Below are 22,672 nucleotides of genomic sequence, written 5' to 3'. Positions count from 1 at the left end.
AATCGCATCGTGGCATGTGAATCGTGATTTGAATCGAATCATGACTTCTTTGCCAATACCCACCCCTAATATTGTATATATAAATATATATATATACTATATATATGGTCATACATATATACTTAAAAGAATGGAATTCATGAAACTCAATATGAAAAATATACATTTGAAAAAAAAAAAAAAAAACAGTGAAGGGAAAACTCTCAGAAAGCAGCAAAGTATCTCAAAATTTCAAACATTTCCATTTGCAAAAATGTGGTTTTGGTTAAATTTCCATTTATAAAATTTTTTATTTTTTATTTTTACATTTAATAGAACCATTTTTTATTTCCTATTTAAGTAACGTTTTTTTTTATATACATCTACAAAGCATGTTTTTATTGCATTTAAATTTCAAATATACTTTTCTATTGTGCAACAAGAAATAATTTTTTATTTGCATTTATAAAAAGTTTATTACATTTATTTTTATTTCTATTGAATATGTTGTTTTTTTTAGTTCCATTAAAAACAAAAACTGTTCTTTGTGCGCAACAATAATGGATCAAAATTCACTCCGTAGAATCCAACCACATAAAACGTGTAAAAAAATATTCAGGATAACATAATCTGATAGAACCACTGTCTGTTTCTATGGGTTAGCATACAGTATGTGCTGAAGGAAGCGCAAAACACCAACCTTGTTAAGTTGTTTCATTTTTAAACCCTGATGTTACCATGACGATACGTGGTGAAGATTTACACTCATTTTTACTCTATAGCAGGGATCAAAAAGTGAATTTGAACTCGTAAAAGTAACTGTGTGAAATTTTTCTCCTTTTTCCTGTTTTTCTTTCCTGTTCTACTTGCATTGCAGAGTCCATATAATCTGTAAATCTCCCTGCATAATTATAATAAAGCTATTTATATGCATAAATCAAGCGGAACACTATGGCGATAGACGTACTGCTCCACTTGTGAAAGTAAAATCTTTTGGGCTCTTTTTGGCATCAAGACAATTATTCTTATTGACACATCACCAGACAGGACACTGTAAAAAATATAATAACAAAAATAATAAACAAAAATCTGCTTGTTTAATGTTTTGTAAGGTATAAATCAATCTTTTTCCCTCTAATTAATACAGTTCGATACCTCTCATCAATGGGCCTCATTAGGTGACGCATCAAAATCTGTTTTTTTTTTTATGTATATACATATTTTAGCCTTGGGGAGCTTAGAAATAGTTACCTAAAAAACTCTAAATGCAACCCATACAGGCTGTTGCCTGAGAATATGAGCCGGCAGCAGGATATTTAACCCCGACTGGAAGAGGGAACGGCTTCTCTAGCATCCTGCAGTGCTGGAAAGAAATCTTCCAACAAAAGGGTCAATACTGCTGTAAATTTTATTCATAGAGCTCATCGTCTGAAAGGGTGATTCAAGGTGGAGCTTAAATGGAATCGTCTCACTATGAGTCATATTTCCCAGTAAAAAAAAAAAAAAAAAAATTAAACACAATGTTCAGTTGATCTGCAGGTGAAGAAAATCCAATCTGTTTCAATTTGATAATTAGCAAATGATTGAAACTATTAGATAGACGCACTACAGTATCATAAAATGCTGCAAAAGAGAAGTACTGCATCACCGGAAATAGGAAAGAAAAGTGCAAACACGCTGCAAATACCTGAATAATGGAAACATACAAACACATGGAGACGGACAAAAAGCTGCAAGTGGTAAAAAAAACCTGCAAGTTAAGAAAAGCTGCAAATCAGGTCTGAATGAGAGAAGTACTCCAGACCACTAGGGGGAGACGATCACCAAATACAGAGACAGTACGCATTATTATTTATGGGTCAGACCCTCGGTAAAAATACAAACGGCATGCCATGCCGATGACTTTTGTCTTTGCTACTCTATGTTAGCATCATTACGCGTTTGAGGTGCTTATTTAGTTGCACTTTAATGTTTACTTTTTTCTTGATTCTAGAATCTCTCTCTGCTTTTTTTTTTCTCATAGTAGCTTCATCTGGTCTGTTCCTGTTTGGCTGTGAGAAATATCAGCTGTGCTGCTGCCATCAACACCTTTGTTTCTAGATGTTGGAGCTTGGCCTGTTTTCCAGTGTAGTCCTGTTTCTCTGACTGTGACTAACTGGATGTGCTCTCTTCATCCTCTGACATGGGAGCTGGCTCGGAGCTCGTCTGCCTGGCTGTGTGTTTCTTGGACGGGGCCGCCTGTGGAGCTGGTTGACAGTTGCCTTTTGTATCTATGCTTCTTTTTCTATCTCTGCTTCTGTCTCCTTGAACCCCAGTGGGCCTCAGCAGATGGCCGCTCACACTGAGCCTGGTTCTGCTGGAGGTTTCTTCCTGTTCAAAGGGAGTTTTTCCTCTCCACTGTCGCTACAAGCTTGCCTAGTGTGAGGGATTGCTGAAGAGTCAATGAGTCGATGCAATCAGCTGGTTTTCCTTAGATAGAAAACTTTGAATCAATCTGACTGGATGATCTGGTGAACTGGAAAGTACGTCTAGATGACATGTTGTGAATTGGCACTATAGAAATAAACTGAATTGAACAGAATTTCTCTTTAGCAGCATTTTTTTCCCTCTGCATAGCCCGTCTATGTTTGTGCAAGTCTTACCTATCTTTTCTAGTCCAATTTTCTCGTGTTTGCAGTACTCCTCTAAACTGCTGCGTCTTTATATACCTGCAGTGCATTTGCACCTCTTGGACACTGAACCTTCTTGATCAATCTGGAAAATGGTGATTTTTGTGGGGTTTTTTTGTTTGTTTCTCCTTAAGCAGAGGGTTCCTTACGTGAGCAGCTGGGCGTTGTCGTGCTTCTTGCGAGATTTCAGCTTCTGCCTCCATTGGAGGAAAGACCAGAGGGTGGCGTTTGGTTCTTCGGAGATGATGCACTGATCTCTGTCGGTCCAAACTTCCAGGCCAATTAGAGGCACACGGATGTTTAGATCTCTATAAAACTAAAACCAGACACAAAAATATGATTAAATATTAGTGAGTGTTTGCTGATATAGTTATGAGCATAACCTCCCTTCCCTCACACACACACACACGGTTTGCTCCAGCCTTTTTAAAAGCCTCTATCAGAGAATCTGGTCACGCAGGACATTCTCCTTCATCTCCTCTAAAATGTTGAGGGACACGATTGATTTGATCCCAAAGGAAGAGTAAATACTTGTTTTCACTTCTTAATTACTCATTCTTCTCAGACTACAAAAGACAAAAGCTGAGGTACGGTAGTCGTGCATAGCATTAGGAATGAGAAGGCCGTGGTACGCAATCATTTACCTCGTTTAATCAGCTGCAGGTTTTCCCATCAAACTTACCTTATCCACATAATTGGCGATCTCCATTATTCTCGCCTTGGTTTTTTCATAGTTCCTATCCTGTCGTCTGAACTGCATAACAGAGAGAAAACACAGTATTAAAGTTATGGAAACAATCATGTTCTAAACAAGATCCTGTAAAATCGCCATCTGGACGAACGCCTCTGATCCCACCTGTCCATTTAATATTTAACGGCTGTAAGTCTGATATATTAAAAAGTAAAAAAAAATACTGGGAACACATTTTTATTTCTAAAACACAACAGAAAAAATCCTGTTTTCAGATATTTAATAAAGTGTAAAAATATATCCAAGTTTGCATCCTGATAGTTTTTACTTAGTTCTTTTTGAGCCTGGACATAATTTTTGCACGAGGAGAATCAGTAAACCTAAACACTGGTGTCTGTTGTCATTATCTGCAGGCAGCTCTTATCCATGCATCCATAAACTTGGTAGCATTAGAAAATATTATAATATAATATTATTATAATTATACTATGATGCATGCGTGTAAGAAAAAAAATGCGGTTAGAGCTTAAAGATGGAAACGCGAAAACGGCGTTTCAAAATCTTCCCACTCTGAAGGCTGAATAAAAAAAAGATCGTTTACAGACCCCCGAAACGCCGGCTTCGTATGGATGAGAGGCTGGTTTGGTGAAAAATTTGTGCGTTTAGGCCAGGGTTTGACTTCGTGTGGACGGGGCCTGATAAAGAGTACATTTATATAAATGCTTAAGCCAGAATAATTCAACATTTAAATATGACTTCTTTACGACTTTAAGTTAATTTAGGGGTTAATAAACTGTTTCAGAGGAGTGATCATAGCGCTCTGCATCAGCAGTGCTGTGTCTGACTCCCTGCCAGCTCCCAGATCAGCTTCTCTGATTGGTTGATGCGGCGCGTCGAGCAGCTAAATATACATTTTTCCAACTCCAGCAGCTGCTGCCTGTGAAGCGCGTCATGAGCTCCTCAGAAGCTCATTAGCTGCTGCTCCTGCTGCTCTAGATGCTGCAGGATCTTTTGATGCGCCTCGATGTCCGTCAACCATAAACTTTGCATGTAAACTAGCTGCTTCTGCTGCTCAAATTGTGATCATAGCATCAGACTTTACTGTGAGGAACTGCAGGACAGCTCTATGAAGTAGCCGCATCAATTCCACGGTACTGCCAGCAGATGGTGCACACATCTGTTTAAGTCTGCCTAAATAGGAAACTATCCAATCACCATCAGGACGGATGCTTGATGAATATTACCTTATTTTATCAGGATCCAATTGTTCTTCAGCTTTTTTGTATAGAAATATAATCAAACTACATTGGAAACGCTGTAAAAACATGTATTGTTCCCAGTTTATATCTCTTTTATCACCATTTTAAAAAACATGATTTTCCAGAACACCTTAGCAGGGCTGAATGATATCCTGTATCTGATCACAGTGGTATATTTTTGGTTTAAAAGCCCTTAACCTTTAAATCCAGACTAAATCTATTCTCATTAATCAGAAGAAATCACCTGGCATCACACCAAACGCTTTCCTTCTCTGTTATTACTTCAGCTCAAAGCTGTCAAGTGCTCCATTAGCTTTGAGTGCAATCATTGTGTAGAACTTCCAATCTTGTTTCCAGCCTTTCTCGATAGTTTCCTGATATATTTAGAGGCAAACGTCACAGTCGATTGTTCAGAGGAATATTCCCCTGGAGGGGTGTGTAGGATAGGGGGGAGGAACATCTTACCAGTGTGCTGTCTGCCACGATGTACAGCTCCATGTATTTAGTCGTACCCCAGGAATTTCTCTTCACCTGATTTCAAAGACAAATAGAAGACAAAAATATCAGGCCCAGAGCACGAGCTGCAGTTTATTACATGAACACAGGTGAGCCCAGCCGTTACGGAGGCTTTGGAACACCGATACGCTCGGCTCCTTACTGCAGGAATCACTTCGCTGAAAAGTTAGGAGCTGCTAATATAGCTGAGCAAAAAAAGCAAAAAACTGATATATGTTTTTATTTTATTATGTTAAATAACACATTTATACAACAGAGTATTAGGGCCAGGCTAGACATTTTATGATTGTTTTATTTTTTTGAGAATAAAGTCGTAATATTACGAGAATAAAGTCATCATACAACAACACATTTAAGAAAGAAAGCTTGGAGCTCCGCCCAGCAGATGACGGCCGACCAGCTCCACCAATCAGCAACCAGAGTCCACTTTGACATCCTGCCCAGTTTGATGCTGCTGCTAAAAGATTTCCTAATTTGTCAAACCGATGCTAAAGTAGAACTTCACATGATGCTCCACATTCCTCGTTTTAGGGAAGAAAGGGCTTCTGGGAAGAGTTGTCATAAAATACAGCTTGGTTCTCGTCATATTACGACTTTATTCTCATAATTGTACGGCTTTATTCTCCTAATTATACGACTTTATTCTCTTAATTATAAGACTATTCTCATAATTATACGACTTTATTCTCTTAATTGTACGACTTCATTCTCGTAATTGTACGACTTTATTCTGGTAATTATAAGACTATTCTCCTAATTATACGACTTTATTCTCTTAATTATACGACTTTATTCTCCTAATTATACGACTTTATTCTCTTAATTATACGACTTTATTCTCGTAATTATAAGACTACTCTCATAATTTTACGACTTTATTCTGGTAATTATAAGAATATTCTCATGATTATACGGCTTTATTCTTGTAATTATAAGACTATTCTAATAATTTTACGACTTTATTCTCTTAATTGTACGACTTTATTCTCCTAATTATACGACTTTATTCTCTTAATTATACGACTTTATTCTCGTAATTATAAGACTATTCTCATAATTTTACGACTTTATTCTCGTAATTATAAGACTATTCTCATAATTTTACGACTTTATTCTCTTAATTGTATGACTTCATTCTCGTAATTGTACGACTTTATTCTGGTAATTATAAGACTATTCTCCTAATTATACGACTTTATTCTCTTAATTATAAGACTTTATTCTCCTAATTATACGACTTTATTCTCTTAATTATACGACTTTATTCTTGTAATTATAAGACTATTCTCATAATTTTACGACTTTATTCTGGTAATTATAAGACTATTCTCCTAATTATACGACTTTATTCTCTTAATTATACGACTTTATTCTCCTAATTATACGACTTTATTCTCTTAATTATACGACTTTATTCTCGTAATTATAAGACTATTCTCATAATTTTACGACTTTATTCTCTTAATTGTACGACTTCATTCTCGTAATTGTACGACTTTATTCTGGTAATCATAAGAATATTCTCATGATTATACGGCTTTATTCTCGTAATTATAAGACTATTCTAATAATTTTAGACTTTATTCTCTTAATTGTACGACTTTATTCTCCTAATTATACGACTTTATTCTCTTAATTATACGACTTTATTCTTGTAATTATAAGACTATTCTAATAATTTTAGACTTTATTCTCTTAATTGTACGACTTTATTCTCCTAATTATACGACTTTATTCTCTTAATTATACGACTTTATTCTCGTAATTATAAGACTATTCTCATAATTTTACGACTTTATTCTCGTAATTATAAGACTATTCTCATAATTTTACGACTTTATTCTCTTAATTGTATGACTTCATTCTCGTAATTGTACGACTTTATTCTGGTAATTATAAGACTTTATTCTCTTAATTATAAGACTTTATTCTCCTAATTATACGACTTTATTCTCTTAATTATAAGACTTTATTCTCCTAATTATACGACTTTATTCTCTTAATTATACGACTTTATTCTTGTAATTATAAGACTATTCTCATAATTTTACGACTTTATTCTGGTAATTATAAGACTATTCTCCTAATTATACGACTTTATTCTCTTAATTATACGACTTTATTCTCCTAATTATACGACTTTATTCTCTTAATTATACGACTTTATTCTCGTAATTATAAGACTATTCTCATAATTTTACGACTTTATTCTCTTAATTGTACGACTTCATTCTCGTAATTGTACGACTTTATTCTGGTAATCATAAGAATATTCTCATGATTATACGGCTTTATTCTCGTAATTATAAGACTATTCTAATAATTTTAGACTTTATTCTCTTAATTGTACGACTTTATTCTCCTAATTATACGACTTTATTCTCTTAATTATACGACTTTATTCTTGTAATTATAAGACTATTCTCATAATTTTACGACTTTATTCTCTTAATTGTACGACTTTATTCTCCTAATTATATGACTTTATTCTGGTAATTATAAGACTATTCTCATGATTATACGACTTTATTCTCGTAATTATAAGACTATTCTAATAATTTTACGACTTTATTCTCTTAATTGTACGACTTTATTCTGGTAATTATACAACTTTATTCACATAATTCTACGACTTTATTCTAATAATTTTACGACTTTATTCTCCTAATTGTACGACTTTATTCCTGTAATTATAAGACTTTATTCTCGTAATTATAGGACTATTCTCATAATTTTACGGCTTTATTTTCTTAATTGTACGACTTTATTCTCGTAATTATAAGACTATTCTCATAATTTTACGACTTTATTCTCTTAATTGTACGACTTCATTCTCGTAATTGTACGACTTTATTCTGGTAATCATAAGAATATTCTCATAATTTTACGGCTTTATTTTCTTAATTGTACGACTTTATTCTCATAATTATATGACTTTATTCTCTTAATTGTACGGCTTTATTCTGGTAATTGTACGACTTTATTCTGGTAATTATACGACTTTATTCTCGTAATTCTACGACTTTATTCTCAATTTTACGGCTTTATTCTCTTAATTGTACGGCTTTATTCTGGTAATTGTACTACTTTATTCTGGTAATCATACAACTTTATTCTCGTAATTCTACGACTTTATTCTCATAATTCTACGACTTTATTCTCGTAATTGTACGACTTTATTCTGGTTATTATAAGACTTTATTCTCGTGATTATACAACTTTATTCTCGTAATTATAAGACTTTATTTTCGTAATTATAGGACTATTCTTGTAATTTTACGACTTTATTCTCATAATTTTATGACTTTATTCTCGTAATTTTACGACTTTATTCTCGTAATTGTACGATATTATTCTCGTAATTTTATGAATTTTTTCTTCTAATTGTACGACTTTATTCTCGTAATTTTACGACATTATTCTTGTAATTTTATGACATTATTCTCGTAATTGTACGACTTTATTCTCGTAATTGTACGATATTATTCTCGTAATTTTATGAATTTTTTCTTGTAATTGTACGACTTTATTCTCGTAATTGTACGATATTATTCTCGTAATTTTATGAATTTTTTCTTGTAATTGTACGACTTTATTCTCGTAATTTTATTAAAAACCACCTAATGTATTGATGCATAGAACCACCTGCTATAGATTCCAAACCACCTGGAAAGAACTTCGGCATAAAAAATGCAACAAAATGATAAAGACAGCTATTATGGTTATTATAGAATAAAGGAGTGTCTTGATTCTTCTTACACTTTCTCTAAGGAATAGAGGTTAAAAGTTGAATCTATTATCAAAAAGAAACTATAACTCTATTTTAACAACTCATCGTTCTGAACAACTTGGCCACATGGCAACAACTAACACTTTAATAATACTATAAACTACAAATAATATCTATAGTGAGTTTCTCACGTCTGTGGAAGGTCATTAAATCTCTAAAACAGTGTTCCAAAAAAGTTTAAAATAAATCCACTGGACTTGGTTTCCATGTCTGAAGACGTTCTCTTCCATCCAGGAAGCTTTCTCAATTCAAAATGTCAGAAATAGTTGAATTCAAAGCTTGTTTTGGCTAAGAAAACATGCAAATTGTACCAGAAGAACGGGTCAGCCCCTTAGGAATGGGGAGTCGTTTGGGTTCTTTATTAGCCTGCAATGCCCGATACTGGTCTTAAGCTACTGCTAACGAGTCTTTGGTATCTACATCCTAAATTGAAATGAAGATGATTCCTAAAATCTGCAGGTTTCCTAAGCAATTTTTCATACTGATGCATTATCCCGAGGTTGCATTTTCCAAAATGGAGAGAAACTGCCAGCATATTGCACTTCTAAGCCAAATAAGTTACTCACAGGTTTAGGATAAGCTAGGCGCTACGACTTATTAGTAACTCACACTTAACGTATGTCAACAATCAGATAACTGACCTGGAAATATGGCCCACATATGGCAAGCGCTGGTACAGGGCAGGACGTATCTCGACGTATTCGCCTAATGTCGACGTGTGCCAGCGTGTTTCAGCGTACTTCAGTGTGCTCTTAACTTAAGCATAACGTAGTCATAACTTATGCAAAAACGCAGGCATACGCTGGATAAATCATCAAGGTGTGACAGGAGCTTTAGACGCTACCAACCTGAATATCGATGCATGAATGTGAGATATTGGATGAATGAGCTAATTTCTACAAAATGCCTTATTTAATGCAAAAAACAAAAATGTGATGTAAATTTATTGTTACTTTTATTTTTTTCAAGACTTGCAAGCAAACTTATTGTGATAAAACACCGATCGATCAGAGGAAAACGAAGCCTCTCCTGGTAGTTGGAAACCAGTTTTATGTTTTTGTTTTTGTTTTTTATTTCAGAGGAACAGCAGGAGAAAACTTAATTGTACGACTTTATTCTCGTAATTATACGACTTTATTCTCCTAATTATGCGACTTTATTCTCCTAATTATGCAACTTTATTCTCCTAATTGTACGACTTTATTCTCATAATTTTATGACTTTATTTTCGTAATTATACGACTTTATTCTCCTAATTATGCGACTTTATTTTCCTAATTATGCGACTTTATTTTCCTAATTATGCAACTTTATTCTCCTAATTATGCGACTTTATTCTCTAATTGTACGACTTTATTCTCCTAATTGTACGACTTTATTCTCCTAATTATGCGACTTTATTTTCCTAATTATGCGACTTTATTCTCCTAATTATGCGACTTTATTCCCTAATTGTACGACTTTATTCTCCTAATTGTACGACTTTATTCTTGTAATTGTATGACTTTATTCTTGTAATTTTACGAGTTTATTCTCGTAATTATAAGACTTTATTCTCCTAATTATAATCTTAATTATAAGACTATTCTCATAATTTACGACTTTATTCTCGTAATTGTACGACTTTATTCTCGTAATTGTACGACTTTATTCTCGTAATTGTACGCTGCCAGCATATTGCACTTCTAAGCCAAATAAATTACTCATAGGTTTTGGATAAGCTAGGCGCTACGACTTATTAGTAACTCACACTTAACGTATGTCAACAATAACTGACCTGGAAATATGGCCCACATATGGCAAACACTGGCATACGGCGGGACGTATTCGCCGTATGTCGAAGTGTGCTAGCTCGTTTCAGAGTACTTCAGTGTGCTCTTAACTTAAACATAATGTACTCATAACTTATCCAACATATGCCTTCGTTTTTGCCAGATTTTTCATATATCAGGCATACGCTGGCTAAATCATCAAGGTGTGACAGGAGCTTTAGACGCTACCAACCTGAATATCGATGCATGAATGCGAGTTTAATTGGATGAATGAGCTAATTTCTACAAAATGCCTTATTTCAGCCCATTTAATCCTAAAAACATTTAATGCAAAAAACAAAAATGTGATGTAAATTTATTGTTACTTTTATTTTTTTCAAGACTTGCAAGCAAACTTATTGTGATAAAACACCGATCTATCAGAGGAAAACGAAGCCTCTCCTGGTAGTTGGAAACCAGTTTTATGTTTTTGTTTTTGTTTTTTATTTCAGAGGAACAGCAGGACGCTTGGAGAAAACTTAATTGTACGACTTTATTCTCGTAATTATACGACTTTATTCTCCTAATTATGCGACTTTATTCTCCTAATTATGCAACTTTATTCTCCTAATTGTACGACTTTATTCTCATAATTTTATGACTTTATTTTCGTAATTATACGACTTTATTCTCCTAATTATGCGACTTTATTTTCCTAATTATGCGACTTTATTTTCCTAATAATGCAACTTTTTTCTCCTAATTATGCGACTTTATTCTCTAATTGTACGACTTTATTCTCCTAATTGTACGACTTTATTCTCCTAATTATGCGACTTTATTTTCCTAATTATGCGACTTTATTCTCCTAATTATGCGACTTTATTCCCTAATTGTACGACTTTATTCTCCTAATTGTACGACTTTATTCTTGTAATTGTATGACTTTATTCTTGTAATTTTACGAGTTTATTCTCGTAATTATAAGACTTTATTCTCCTAATTATAATCTTAATTATAAGACTATTTTCATAATTGTACGACTTTATTCTCTTAATTGTACGACTTTATTCTCGTAATTGTACGACTTTATTCTCGTAATTGTACGCTGCCAGCATATTGCACTTCTAAGCCAAATAAATTACTCATAGGTTTTGGATAAGCTAGACGCTACGACTTATTAGTAACTCACACTTAACGTATGTCAACAATAACTGACCTGGAAATATGGCCCACATATGGCAAACACTGGCATACGGCGGGACGTATTCGCCGTATGTCGAAGTGTGCTAGCTCGTTTCAGAGTACTTCAGTGTGCTCTTAACTTAAACATAATGTACTCATAACTTATCCAACATATGCCTTCGTTTTTGCCAGATTTTTCATATATCAGGCATACGCTGGCTAAATCATCAAGGTGTGACAGGAGCTTTAGACGCTACCAACCTGAATATCGATGCATGAATGCGAGTTTAATTGGATGAATGAGATCCTTTCTACAAAATGCCTTATTTCAGCCCATTTAATCCTAAAAACATTTCATGCTAAACACAAAAATGTGATGTAAATTTATTGTTACTTTTATTTATTTCAAGACTTGCAAGCAAACTTATTGGGATAAATCACCGATCTATCAGAGGAAAACGAAGCCTCGCCTCCTGGTAGTTGGAAACCGGTTTTATGTTTTTTTATTTTGTTTTTTTATTTCAGAAGAACAGCATGACGCTTGGAGAAAACTTACAGCAGCATAAGAAGTGAAGCTCTGCACACCAAGGGTCCTCGCTAAGAACTCAATCAGGAACTTTTCCTTTTCTTTTCCTTTTTGCACAGAGGGGACTGAAGGCAGCTTGTTAGGAAAAGTCTAAATAAATCTCCTGCATGATGGCAGGGAATGTGTGAAGCTGTGGCAACACACGGTGGAGTAATGCACTCCCATAAACACGCACTGATGGATTCACACATTGTTTATTTTACATGCAAAGAGAGGCGAAAGCCTTGGGACCCCCTGGTCCGCTAAAGCAGGCTTCTCTGCATAACAGCCAAGTATTAATAGGCGGCTGTGGGGGAAATTGGTCGTATTAAGGTAGGGAGGACATATAAAGACAGAGGAGAACGATAACAGGCTGCAGGAGGGGGGAGAATAAAGATATGGGAGGTCGTTTTTAGTGACTAGAAACTAAAAAATAATAATAAATAAAAACTGAGAAATAAAGCCACCCCCTGCTATCCAAACAACAGACTAACGTGCTCACTTAGGAGACATTTTTTCTACTTTATGTGTTTCCATTTATACAACTTCTTACAAAGCAAAACCTCAGCATATAGAACCCTAGATTATATGATTCAGATAGTAAATATAACAATAGATTATAAAATATGCAAATAAGAAATGTAATGTTCCATTCATTAATTAGAAATACCCTTAAAATAATGAAATATTTATTAAAGTAATATAAACAATATTGAATTAAATGATAAAAAATAAAATGCATATAATAAAATAATAATGATGCTACACATACCAACATAAAATAAAATACACTAAAAATATATTTACTAGGTCTGTCAAACGATTTAATTTTTAAATTCAGGTTAATCGCAGAAGCTTTATAATTAACTGTCATTAATCACGGTTTGAACTAAATGTCTAAAATCCAGTTATTTCGCATATTAAGGCACTTCTAAGCTCATAATGGGGAATATTTAACCATATTCTTCAATGGGAATTTAAAAAAAAAGTCCTTTCTGATTTAAAAAAAAAGGCAAATTCAGACCATCTTCCAATTATTAAAGGAATAGTACACCCAAAACATGATTAGCCTTCATTTTCTACTCACCCCCATGCTGAACAACACTCTGCAGTACTTTTTTGATATCTCAAATGCATCTGGAGATCTGGGAGGCTTCTTGCTGTCTGCTGACATTCAAATAATGGAGGTCTATGGTGACCGAGACAGAAAGGTCCATAAAAGTCCACAAAAAACGTGTCAATATTCCTCCATACTGCTCGTCCAATGTATTCCAAGTGTCCTGAGTGGGTAGCGTCCAGAATTTACTCGAAACGAAGTCATTTAGAATGTTTTAGAGCATAAACAGTAGTGTATAGGATTTCCTAAAAGCGCGCGCCTGCGAGTTCATGAGTCTACGGAAACCGCGGCAGACCAAACCAGACGAAAGTGCGCATTCAGCTCGGCAAAGAACTCATGCTCTTCCTGAACACTGAAGTCCTCAGACATTTTTCTTTCGTTGTTTCTTTCTTTGCACAGGTAAACAGCACATTTCTTCTTCTACGCTTGCATTATCGGCAGAGCAGACGCTGAATGCGCACTTTCATCTGGTTTGGTCTGCCGCGGTTTCCGTAGACTCGTGAACGCGCTTTTAGGAAATCCTATACACTACTGTTTATGCTCTAAAAACATTCTAAATGACTTCGTTTCGAGTAAATTCTGGACGCTACCCACTCAGGACACTTGGAATACATTGGACGAGCAGTATGGAGGAATATTGACACGTTTTTTGTGGACTTTTATGGACCTTTCTGCCTCGGGCGCCATAGACCTCCATTATTTGAATGTCATCAGACAGCAAGAAGCCTCCCAGATCTCCAGATGCATTTGAGATATCAAAAAAGTACTCCAGAGTGTTGTTCAGCATGGGGGTGAGTAGAAAATGAAGGCTAATCATGTTTTGGGTGTACTATTCCTTTAAGAGGAATTAAAGTAACACTGTGTTCACTTTGAGAGATTAAATAGGATATCAGGCCGTTTCCAATGAGCAAAACTTGGTTGAAACGTCCAAAGGCGTCTACATTCGGTTGAAAAGTGAAAGGTGAAAAGCCGTAAATTTCAGATCGTTGAAAAAGACGTGACAAACCCAGTTTGTTACTAACCTGACTCCGCCAGATGGAGTTGCTCCGCATATCCATCTAGAAACCTTCCGTAGAAGTAATTTTGGGAAGGGGCGAAAATACTGGTTAGCTGATTGGCCTATGTTGGTGATAGACGGGCCAAATAAACCAATCAGATCAACGAAGCATATGACGTACTAACAGAGCGACGACGAAGAGGAGCCAATTGATATTTCTTTTTTTTTTTTTTTATAACATTTTTATTGAGTGCATTTCAAAGATCTTATACATTCAACACATCCATTTCCGACATAGACTTAACATAACCAAGTTAAATTCACAACCAGTCCATGGATGAATTAGATGACAATTATATTCTTGGTAATCTTACCATTTTATCCTAACACACGTGCCTTCATGTGAGAAAGAAAGAACACTTCCTTTCCTCCTTATTCATATCTACAAGTGTCCACTCCAATAGAAATACACTTTTTTTTTTTTTACAAAAAAAACAACAAAGAACAACAAAAACAGATAAAAGAAACTAAAACTATACAACACTAACTGTGTGGCAATAGGAGGTTCTCAGCCCTAATTTTAATCATACAACAAAGTCTGATCTCACTGGTGATATGAATTTCACCCAGTTTTCCCAATTTTTCTTGAACTTGCCAGATTCTAACCTCAAGGAAAAAGTTAGCCTTTCCATTATATAAATATCATGCATTACTTCAACCCAATCATTCCTTGTTGGAGCCTCTGTTTTCAGCCACTTCCTAGTTATAGCTTTCTTACAACCCCAAAATACATGAAGGTGATTGGCTCTTTCTTCTCCACAGCCTCTCCAACATCTAGTATCTTGGTTTTTCTTTTGCGCTGGAGAAAAGAAATATCTCACAATGCACTTCCAGCCAAATTCTCTCCACGAGGGAACTTTTCCAGTTTTGCCTAAATATCTCCTCCCATGTCTCCACCGTCCACCTCCCTCCCGTCTCTTTTTCCCATCGTTCTTTTATATATAACGTATTTCTTCCTTTCAGGTTCTCCACTCCTGAATATAATTTTGATAGCCAATTGATATTTCAAACTCTTGCCGAAACCAGTCGGGAGAAGAGCAAAAACATCTTTTCCTCTGAGAAAAACCTCCAGAGCAGTGTTTTGCTCTTCTTTCAGTGAAGAAATACTCTGTAATTCCCATAAAACTTGCTCGATAGCCACGCTAACGCTAGTTTCATCGGCTGAAGCCGCCATGTTCTTTAGACTGAGCTGTCGCGCTTCTAGCTGCGTCACACCTCAACCCGCCTCAAAGCCAACGCTGATTGGACGTTCGTTTGGTGAACGGCTCCAAATTTTTTTTAACGGAGAGTCTCCAGGCTGATTAGCGAGTAAAACCTTGAAAGCTCGCGAGATCAGGATGGTCTCACGAGGCTAGTTTGTAACATCCTTTCCAATAAAAGACATTGAAAGCAAAGATGTCCCAGCTACAAAGTCGTTACAAACTCTTTTTCAACCCCTTTTATTTAACTAAAGTGGGACATTAATAAAGAAAGATTAATCTGTGCCTTCTCATGATGTTTCAGAAATGCAACAAAGACGGGGCAGGCACCCTGTGGGGAGGCGGAGTAACATAACCAGTGAGGAGCGAAAAGTAGTGATCATTTGTCCAAACGGTCGGTTAACTGAGTTCCCTATAAAGTCCGCTATGTAGTCCCTGCTCTATATAGTGATGGAGGGATTTAGGGGTTAGGGCGGACATTCGGACAGAGCCTTTGACAAGTTTGTAAAACCTCATGTTAGTGTGAATTATTCATAGAATAACACAATATCTGCGCTTTGGTCCTTCATCTAATCCACACCTACTACAGATATGAAATACTGCCATTTTTTAGAATTGAAAGTCCGACCAAAATGTAGACAGGATCTTGGGATAAGAACGGTGAGGGTTTAATGATGATAATAATAATAAAGATGTACAGTAAGGAGAGGAACCAACAAAGAAATTCAGGGAACTCATTTACTGAGGCGTGAATGGAGAATGACATTGAACGCAGATGAATGAATCAGAGGGTTAGATTCAAAATGACCCTTCTCAGTCAAATGCCAGCCAACTTCCCTCCAACTCCCAGCAAAATCCCCTCCAACTTCCAGCCAATGGACTGATCCCCTTCGCTTGCATATATTTCTACTCTGACTCCACCCTTTCACTGAATTACAGGGTCTGACAAGGAGGTGGCGCTTCTCTTTAGATCTTAATGTCCACAAATCATGACAGAAAGACCAAGGACCAGCGAAGGGCCAGCCTAGGGCCAGCTTAGGACTAGCCAAGGACCAGCCAAGGGCCAGCCTAGGACCAGCCAAGGACCATCCTAGGGCCAGTCAAGGACCAGCCAAGGGCCAGCCTAGGACCAGCCAAGGACCATCCTAGGGCCAGTCAAGGACCAGCCAAGGGCCAGCCTAGGACTAGCCAAGGACTAGCCAAGGGCCAGTCAAGGACCAGACTAGGGCCAGCCAAGGGCCATCCTAGGGCCAGTCAAGGACCAGCCAAGGGCCAGTCAAGGACCAGACTAGGGCCAGTCAAGGACCATCCTAGGGCCAGCCTAGGACTAGCCAAGGACCAGCCAAGGGCCAGCCTAGGACAAGCCAAGGACCAACCTAGGACTAGCCAAGGACTAGCCAAGGGCCAGTCAAGGATCAGACTAGGGCCAGCCAAGGGCCATCCTAGGGCCAGTCAAGGACCAGCCAAGGGCCAGTCAAGGACCAGACTAGGGCCAGTCAAGGACCATCCTAGGGCCAGCCTAGGACTAGCCAAGGACCAGCCAAGGGCCAGCCTAGGACTAGCCAAGGACCAGCCAAGGGTCAGCCAAGGACCATCCTAGGGCCAGTCAAGGACCAGACTAGGGCCAGTCAAGGACCATCCTAGGGCCAGCCTAGGACTAGCCAAGGACCATCCTAGGGCCAGCCAAGGACCATCCTAGGGCCAGTCAAGGACCAGACTAGGGCCAGTCAAGGACCAGACTAGGGCCAGTCAAGGACCATCCTAGGGCCAGCCTAGGACTAGCCAAGGACCAGCCAAGGGCCAGCCTAGGACTAGCCAAGGACTAGCCAAGGGCCAGCCAAGGACCATCCTAGGGCCAGTCAAGGACCATCCTAGGGTCAGTCAAGGGCCAGCTTAGGACTAGCCAAGGGCCAGTCAAGGGACAGCCTAGGGCCAGCCAAGGACCAGCCTAGGGCCAGCCAATGACCAGCCAAGGACCAGCCTAGGGCCAGCCAAGGGCCAGTCAAGGATGAGCCTAGGGCCAACCAAGGACCAGCCTAGGACCAACCAAGGACCAGCCAAGGCCAGCCAAGGACCAGCCAAGGACCAGCCAAGGACCAGCCAAGGACCAGCCAAGGACCAGCCAATGACCAGCCAAGGAAGGAAAGTGAGGAAATTTTGAATGGCTACAACTGTAACACTATAAACCTTGAAAATTTTGCTTAAGGCTATCATACCATTAAAATTTAATCAAACAATTAATCGCAATTAATCAATTATTGAAATAATTGTTTAGTAATCGATTAATCATTAACTGGAGTATAGAGACTCTAGAACATGCCTTTAGCTGACGGAGCAACCCTCTCAGATCTATACCAAGATTGGGAGAAAAATATATGTAAGCATTTTCTATTTAATATAAAAATGTTTTTCATCTGTCAACCTGCTCTGTCCAGAACTCCTCAAGTGGAAAAGTTTTAGTTTCACCTGCTTGAATTTTGGAAAAAAGGAACCTTTTGTTATCTGATTCTGAATAATGGTTAGTTTCAGCCCTAATGTATTCCCTGTCCAGTGTTATGGTAGAAGTAAACCGATTAAATGACCGATTTTCAGAGGTAAATAAGAAAAAAATGCCCCTAGGCAATGTTTAATTATTTTTAAAATAAACAGTTTAACTTAAGATAAAACAAATTTTAATTTAAAGAGGAAAACCAGTCACTTAGAAGAACTTTAAAAATGATTAATCAAAGTATTACCACTAACAGTTTAATGAGCTTTAATTATGAGGAAATATGAGATTAAATTGATGTCCTTTCTATTGTCAGTTCTCTCAAACATTGAATATTTTGTTGTGTTTTATTTACATGACTTACCTTCAAATCTAATAAAATCTCTTTTATAGCAGCGTTTAGTCTTGCTCAACAGAAATTAGAAGATCCTTGGAGCGAATGACTTAATTTCATTCCTCTAATTACAAAAGTATTGAAAAAATCTCTGTTGAATATAAGAGTTTAGAGGACGAATCTTTACCAAGGTTAACAAACAATAAGCTTGAATCAGTATTAGCTAAAGCATAAATATGTAATTTTCGGTTATTTGTGTGTAATAGAGGATGTTTGGTCATGCAGACTCACCCTTGAGTGAAGCGGTGCCACTATGTCTGAGATGAGGTGGGGCTGGGTGGCAGGATGGCCGTGGCCACAACTTCCACCTTTAATTGGCAGCTCCTTTGCACTCAGCAGTGAATGGTGGGAGGAATTCACACGGTTAATGGGCTCCAGGTAGTAGATGTCACTAGAGTTTAAAGAAATCAGGCCCCTGTAGCAGAGAAAGAGGGATGGGGAGGGAAAAATATGAGAGAAACATTGCAGGAATTTTATAATAATACAGAAATATTAATAAACTTTTAATCTTTGACATGATCTGGGGGTTTGGTCATAAATCCGTTATGCCATCAGCATCCTTGATGAGGGACCGAGATGTTTTTTTATTTATTTTTAACCCAAAAAAAAGAAGCTTACAAAAAATACATGGGTTCAAGTCATAAAAGAGGCCAACCAAAAAGAGAAAATTTAACTCAAGCAAACGGTGCCTAAACTAACTGGCTGCATAAACAAACACAACTGACCTAATAAAGAAATGACACACATATATATATATATACACTCACCGGCCACTTTATTAGGTACCCCATGCTAGTAACGGGTTGGACCCCCTTTTGCCTTCAGAACTGCCTCAATTCTCCGTGGCATAGATTCAACAAGGTGCTGGAAGCATTCCTCAGGGAGTTTGGTCCATATTGACATGATGGCATCACACAGTTGCCGCAGATTTGTCGGCTGCACATCCATGATGCGAATCTCCCGTTCCACCACATCCCAAAGATGCTCTATTGGATTGAGATCTGGTGACTGTGGAGGCCATTTGAGTACAGTGAACTCATTGTCATGTTCAAGAAACCAGTCTGAGATGATTCCAGCTTTATGACATGGCGCATTATCCTGCTGAAAGTAGCCATCAGAAGTTGGGTACATTGTGGTCATAAAGGGATGGACATGGTCAGCAACAATACTCAGGTAGGCTGTGGCGTTGCAACGATGCTCAATTGGTACCAAGGGGCCCAAAGAGTGCCAAGAAAATATTCCCCACACCATGACACCACCACCACCAGCCTGAACCGTTGATACAAGGCAGGATGGATCCATGCTTTCATGTTGTAGACGCCAAATTCTGACCCTAACATCTGAATGTCGCAGCAGAAATCGAGACTCATCAGACCAGGCAACGTTTTTCCAATCTTCTGTTGTCCAATTTCCATGAGCTTGTGCAAATTGTAGCCTCAGTTTCCTGTTCTTAGCTGAAAGGAGTGGCACCCGGTGTGGTCTTCTGCTGCTGTAGCCCATCTGCCTCAAAGTTCGACGTACTGTGCGTTCAGAGATGCTCTTCTGCCCACCTTGGTTGTAACGGGTGGTTATTTGAGTCACTGTTGCCCTTCTATCAGCTCCAACCAGTCTGGCCATTCTCCTCTGACCTCTGGCATCAACAAGGCATTTCCACCCACAGAACTGCCGCTCACTGGATGTTTTTTCTTTTTCGGACCATTCTCTGTAAACCCTAGAGATGGTTGTGCGTGAAAATCCCAGTAGATCAGCAGTTTCTGAAATACTCAGACCAGCCCTTCTGGCACCAACAATCATGCCACGTTCAAAGTCACTCAAATCACCTTTCTTCCCCATACTGATGCTCGGTTTGAACTGCAGGAGATTGTCTTGACCATGTCTACATGCCTAAATGCACTGAGTTGCCGCCATGTGATTGGCTGCTTAGAAATTAAGTGTTAACGAGCAGTTGGACAGGTGTACCTAATAAAGTGGCCGCTGAGTGTATATACACTGGCTGATCAGACCATTAACACAACAGGGGTAATTCAAACTAAACAACCACAAATGACAAACATTGGCAGTACAGTTAGGTTTGGCAAAAAACTAAAATATTTCTTAACAAAATGAAAACACACCAACTGCAAACAAATCCTCAGTGAAAGATGCAAAAAAAATTAGAAAAGGAAAATTCAAATCCCCCCCTTTAAGCTGCACCTGATGGAACAGTCCAATTTCCCCCTCCTGCATTTAGCAGATCTGAACCCTGGCTGCCATCTTTGTCTGGCTAAACTCCGAGGCACCATAGGTAAGAAACAGTGACAAAACAGAAAGAGATATGAATGAACTAAATGTGTGCGCTTACAAATAGAACACATTCATTTAAACTGAGAATAAAGTTTTATTGCAAACTAAAGTAGGTGTATGGATTAAATAAATAAAGGTGCATGTATAATCCAGACTTAAGGTGTGGCCATGGGTTTGGCCATCACAATGCCACCAAACATTTGAGCCAATCCTGATTTACCCTAAAAGTTAAAGGTACGGTGGAGGATTTTAGCAAAAGTTTGCAAAGACCCGCCCTCTCCACTTTGAAAAAAAGCACATACACAACCCTGTACCCGCTCCCAAGAGGGAACACCTATTAAACGTGTGTAAGGGCATGCAGGAGCCCATTTCTTCTCATGCAGGCTCTGTTTAAAAGTTGCTGTTTGCATCTAGCCTAGTAAGCTATCACCACGCGCTAGAAATAAAAATAATTTTTGCCTGCGAGTTGGTCTAGCCTCGATCAATGCCCCAGGCCCTAAATCTGGCAGGCCAATCACAACGCGATATAGTACAAATATATCGTGATATTACAGGGTTCGTACACCTTTTCCAACGTCAAAATCAAGCACTTTTCATCACTTTCAAGATCCATTTTAAAACTTTTCCCAGTACATTACACCACTGTAAATTACATACCAATACAGTCAAAATTATTACTCGGATGATCAAAGAAAATTACTCCTCTGCCATGGCGTAGTAATATAACCAACCAGAGGGTGTCCCAATTCAGTATTATCAGCCGTAGAGTTATCAATGCTGTTTTAAAGGAATAGTACACCCAAAACATGATTAGCCTTCATTTTCTACTCACCCCCATGCTGAACAACACTCTGGAGTACTTTTTTGATATCTCAAATGCATCTGGAGATCTGGGAGGCTTCTTGCTGTCTGCTGACATTCAAATAATGGAGGTCTATGGCGCCCGAGGCAGAAAGGTCCATAAAAGTCCACAAAAAAAGTGTCCTGAGTGGGTAGCATCCAGAATTTACTCGAAACGAAGTCATTTAGAATGTTTTTAGAGCATAAACAGTAGTGTATAGGATTTCCTAAAAGCGCGTTCACGAGTCTACGGAAACCGCGGCAGACCAAACCAGATGAAAGTGCGCATTCAGCTCGGCAAAGAACTCATGCTCTTCCTCAACACTGAAGTCCTCAGACATTTTTCTTTCGTTGTTTCTTTCTTTGCACAGGTAAACAGCACATTTCTTCTTCTACGCTTGCATTATCGGCAGAGCAGACGCTGAATGCGCACTTTCGTCTGGTTTGGTCTGCCGCGGTTTCCGTAGACTCGTGAACGCGCTTTTAGGAAATCCTATACACTACTGTTTATGCTCTAAAAACATTCTAAATGACTTCGTTTCGAGTAAGTTATGGACGCTACCCACTCAGGACACTTGGAATACATTGGACGAGCAGTATGGAGGAATATTGACAAGTTTTTTGTGGACTTTTATGGACCTTTCTGCCTCTGGCGCTATGGACCTCCATTATTTGAATGTCAGCAGACAGCAAGAAACCTCCCAGATCTCCAGATGCATTTGAGATATCAAAAAAGTACTCCAGAGTGTTGTTCAGCATGGGGGTGAGTAGAAAATGAAGGCTAATCATGTTTTGGGTGCACTATTCCTTTAAGGTCTGGGCCTGGCAACGAATTAAAACTTCTGGGTTTTTTAAGGTTTTTTTTTGGAACGTTGGCGAGGTGGTAGCG

At 37.8% G+C, this 22,672-nt stretch overlaps 1 protein-coding gene across 1 annotated transcript in view; it reads right to left on the bottom strand.

Annotated features, from left to right (window-relative positions):
* Positions 1-22,672, bottom strand: part of adam19a (ADAM metallopeptidase domain 19a) — a gene marked incomplete at its 5' end in the record, with an annotated part of 138,998 nt that overhangs the window by 92,847 nt on the left and 23,479 nt on the right. The window contains 4 exons of the mRNA XM_038299364.1: positions 2,798-2,964; positions 3,331-3,402; positions 5,064-5,129; positions 18,892-19,075. Coding sequence (XP_038155292.1) covers positions 2,798-2,964; positions 3,331-3,402; positions 5,064-5,129; positions 18,892-19,075 — 489 coding nt within the window. The remainder of the gene's footprint in view (positions 1-2,797; positions 2,965-3,330; positions 3,403-5,063; positions 5,130-18,891; positions 19,076-22,672) is intronic.

Source organism: Cyprinodon tularosa, unplaced genomic scaffold, assembly GCF_016077235.1.
Source record: "Cyprinodon tularosa strain WSP-4 unplaced genomic scaffold, ASM1607723v1 ctg427, whole genome shotgun sequence".
NCBI lineage: Eukaryota > Metazoa > Chordata > Actinopteri > Cyprinodontiformes > Cyprinodontidae > Cyprinodon > Cyprinodon tularosa.
This window is presented reverse-complemented; position numbering and strand designations above follow the sequence as displayed.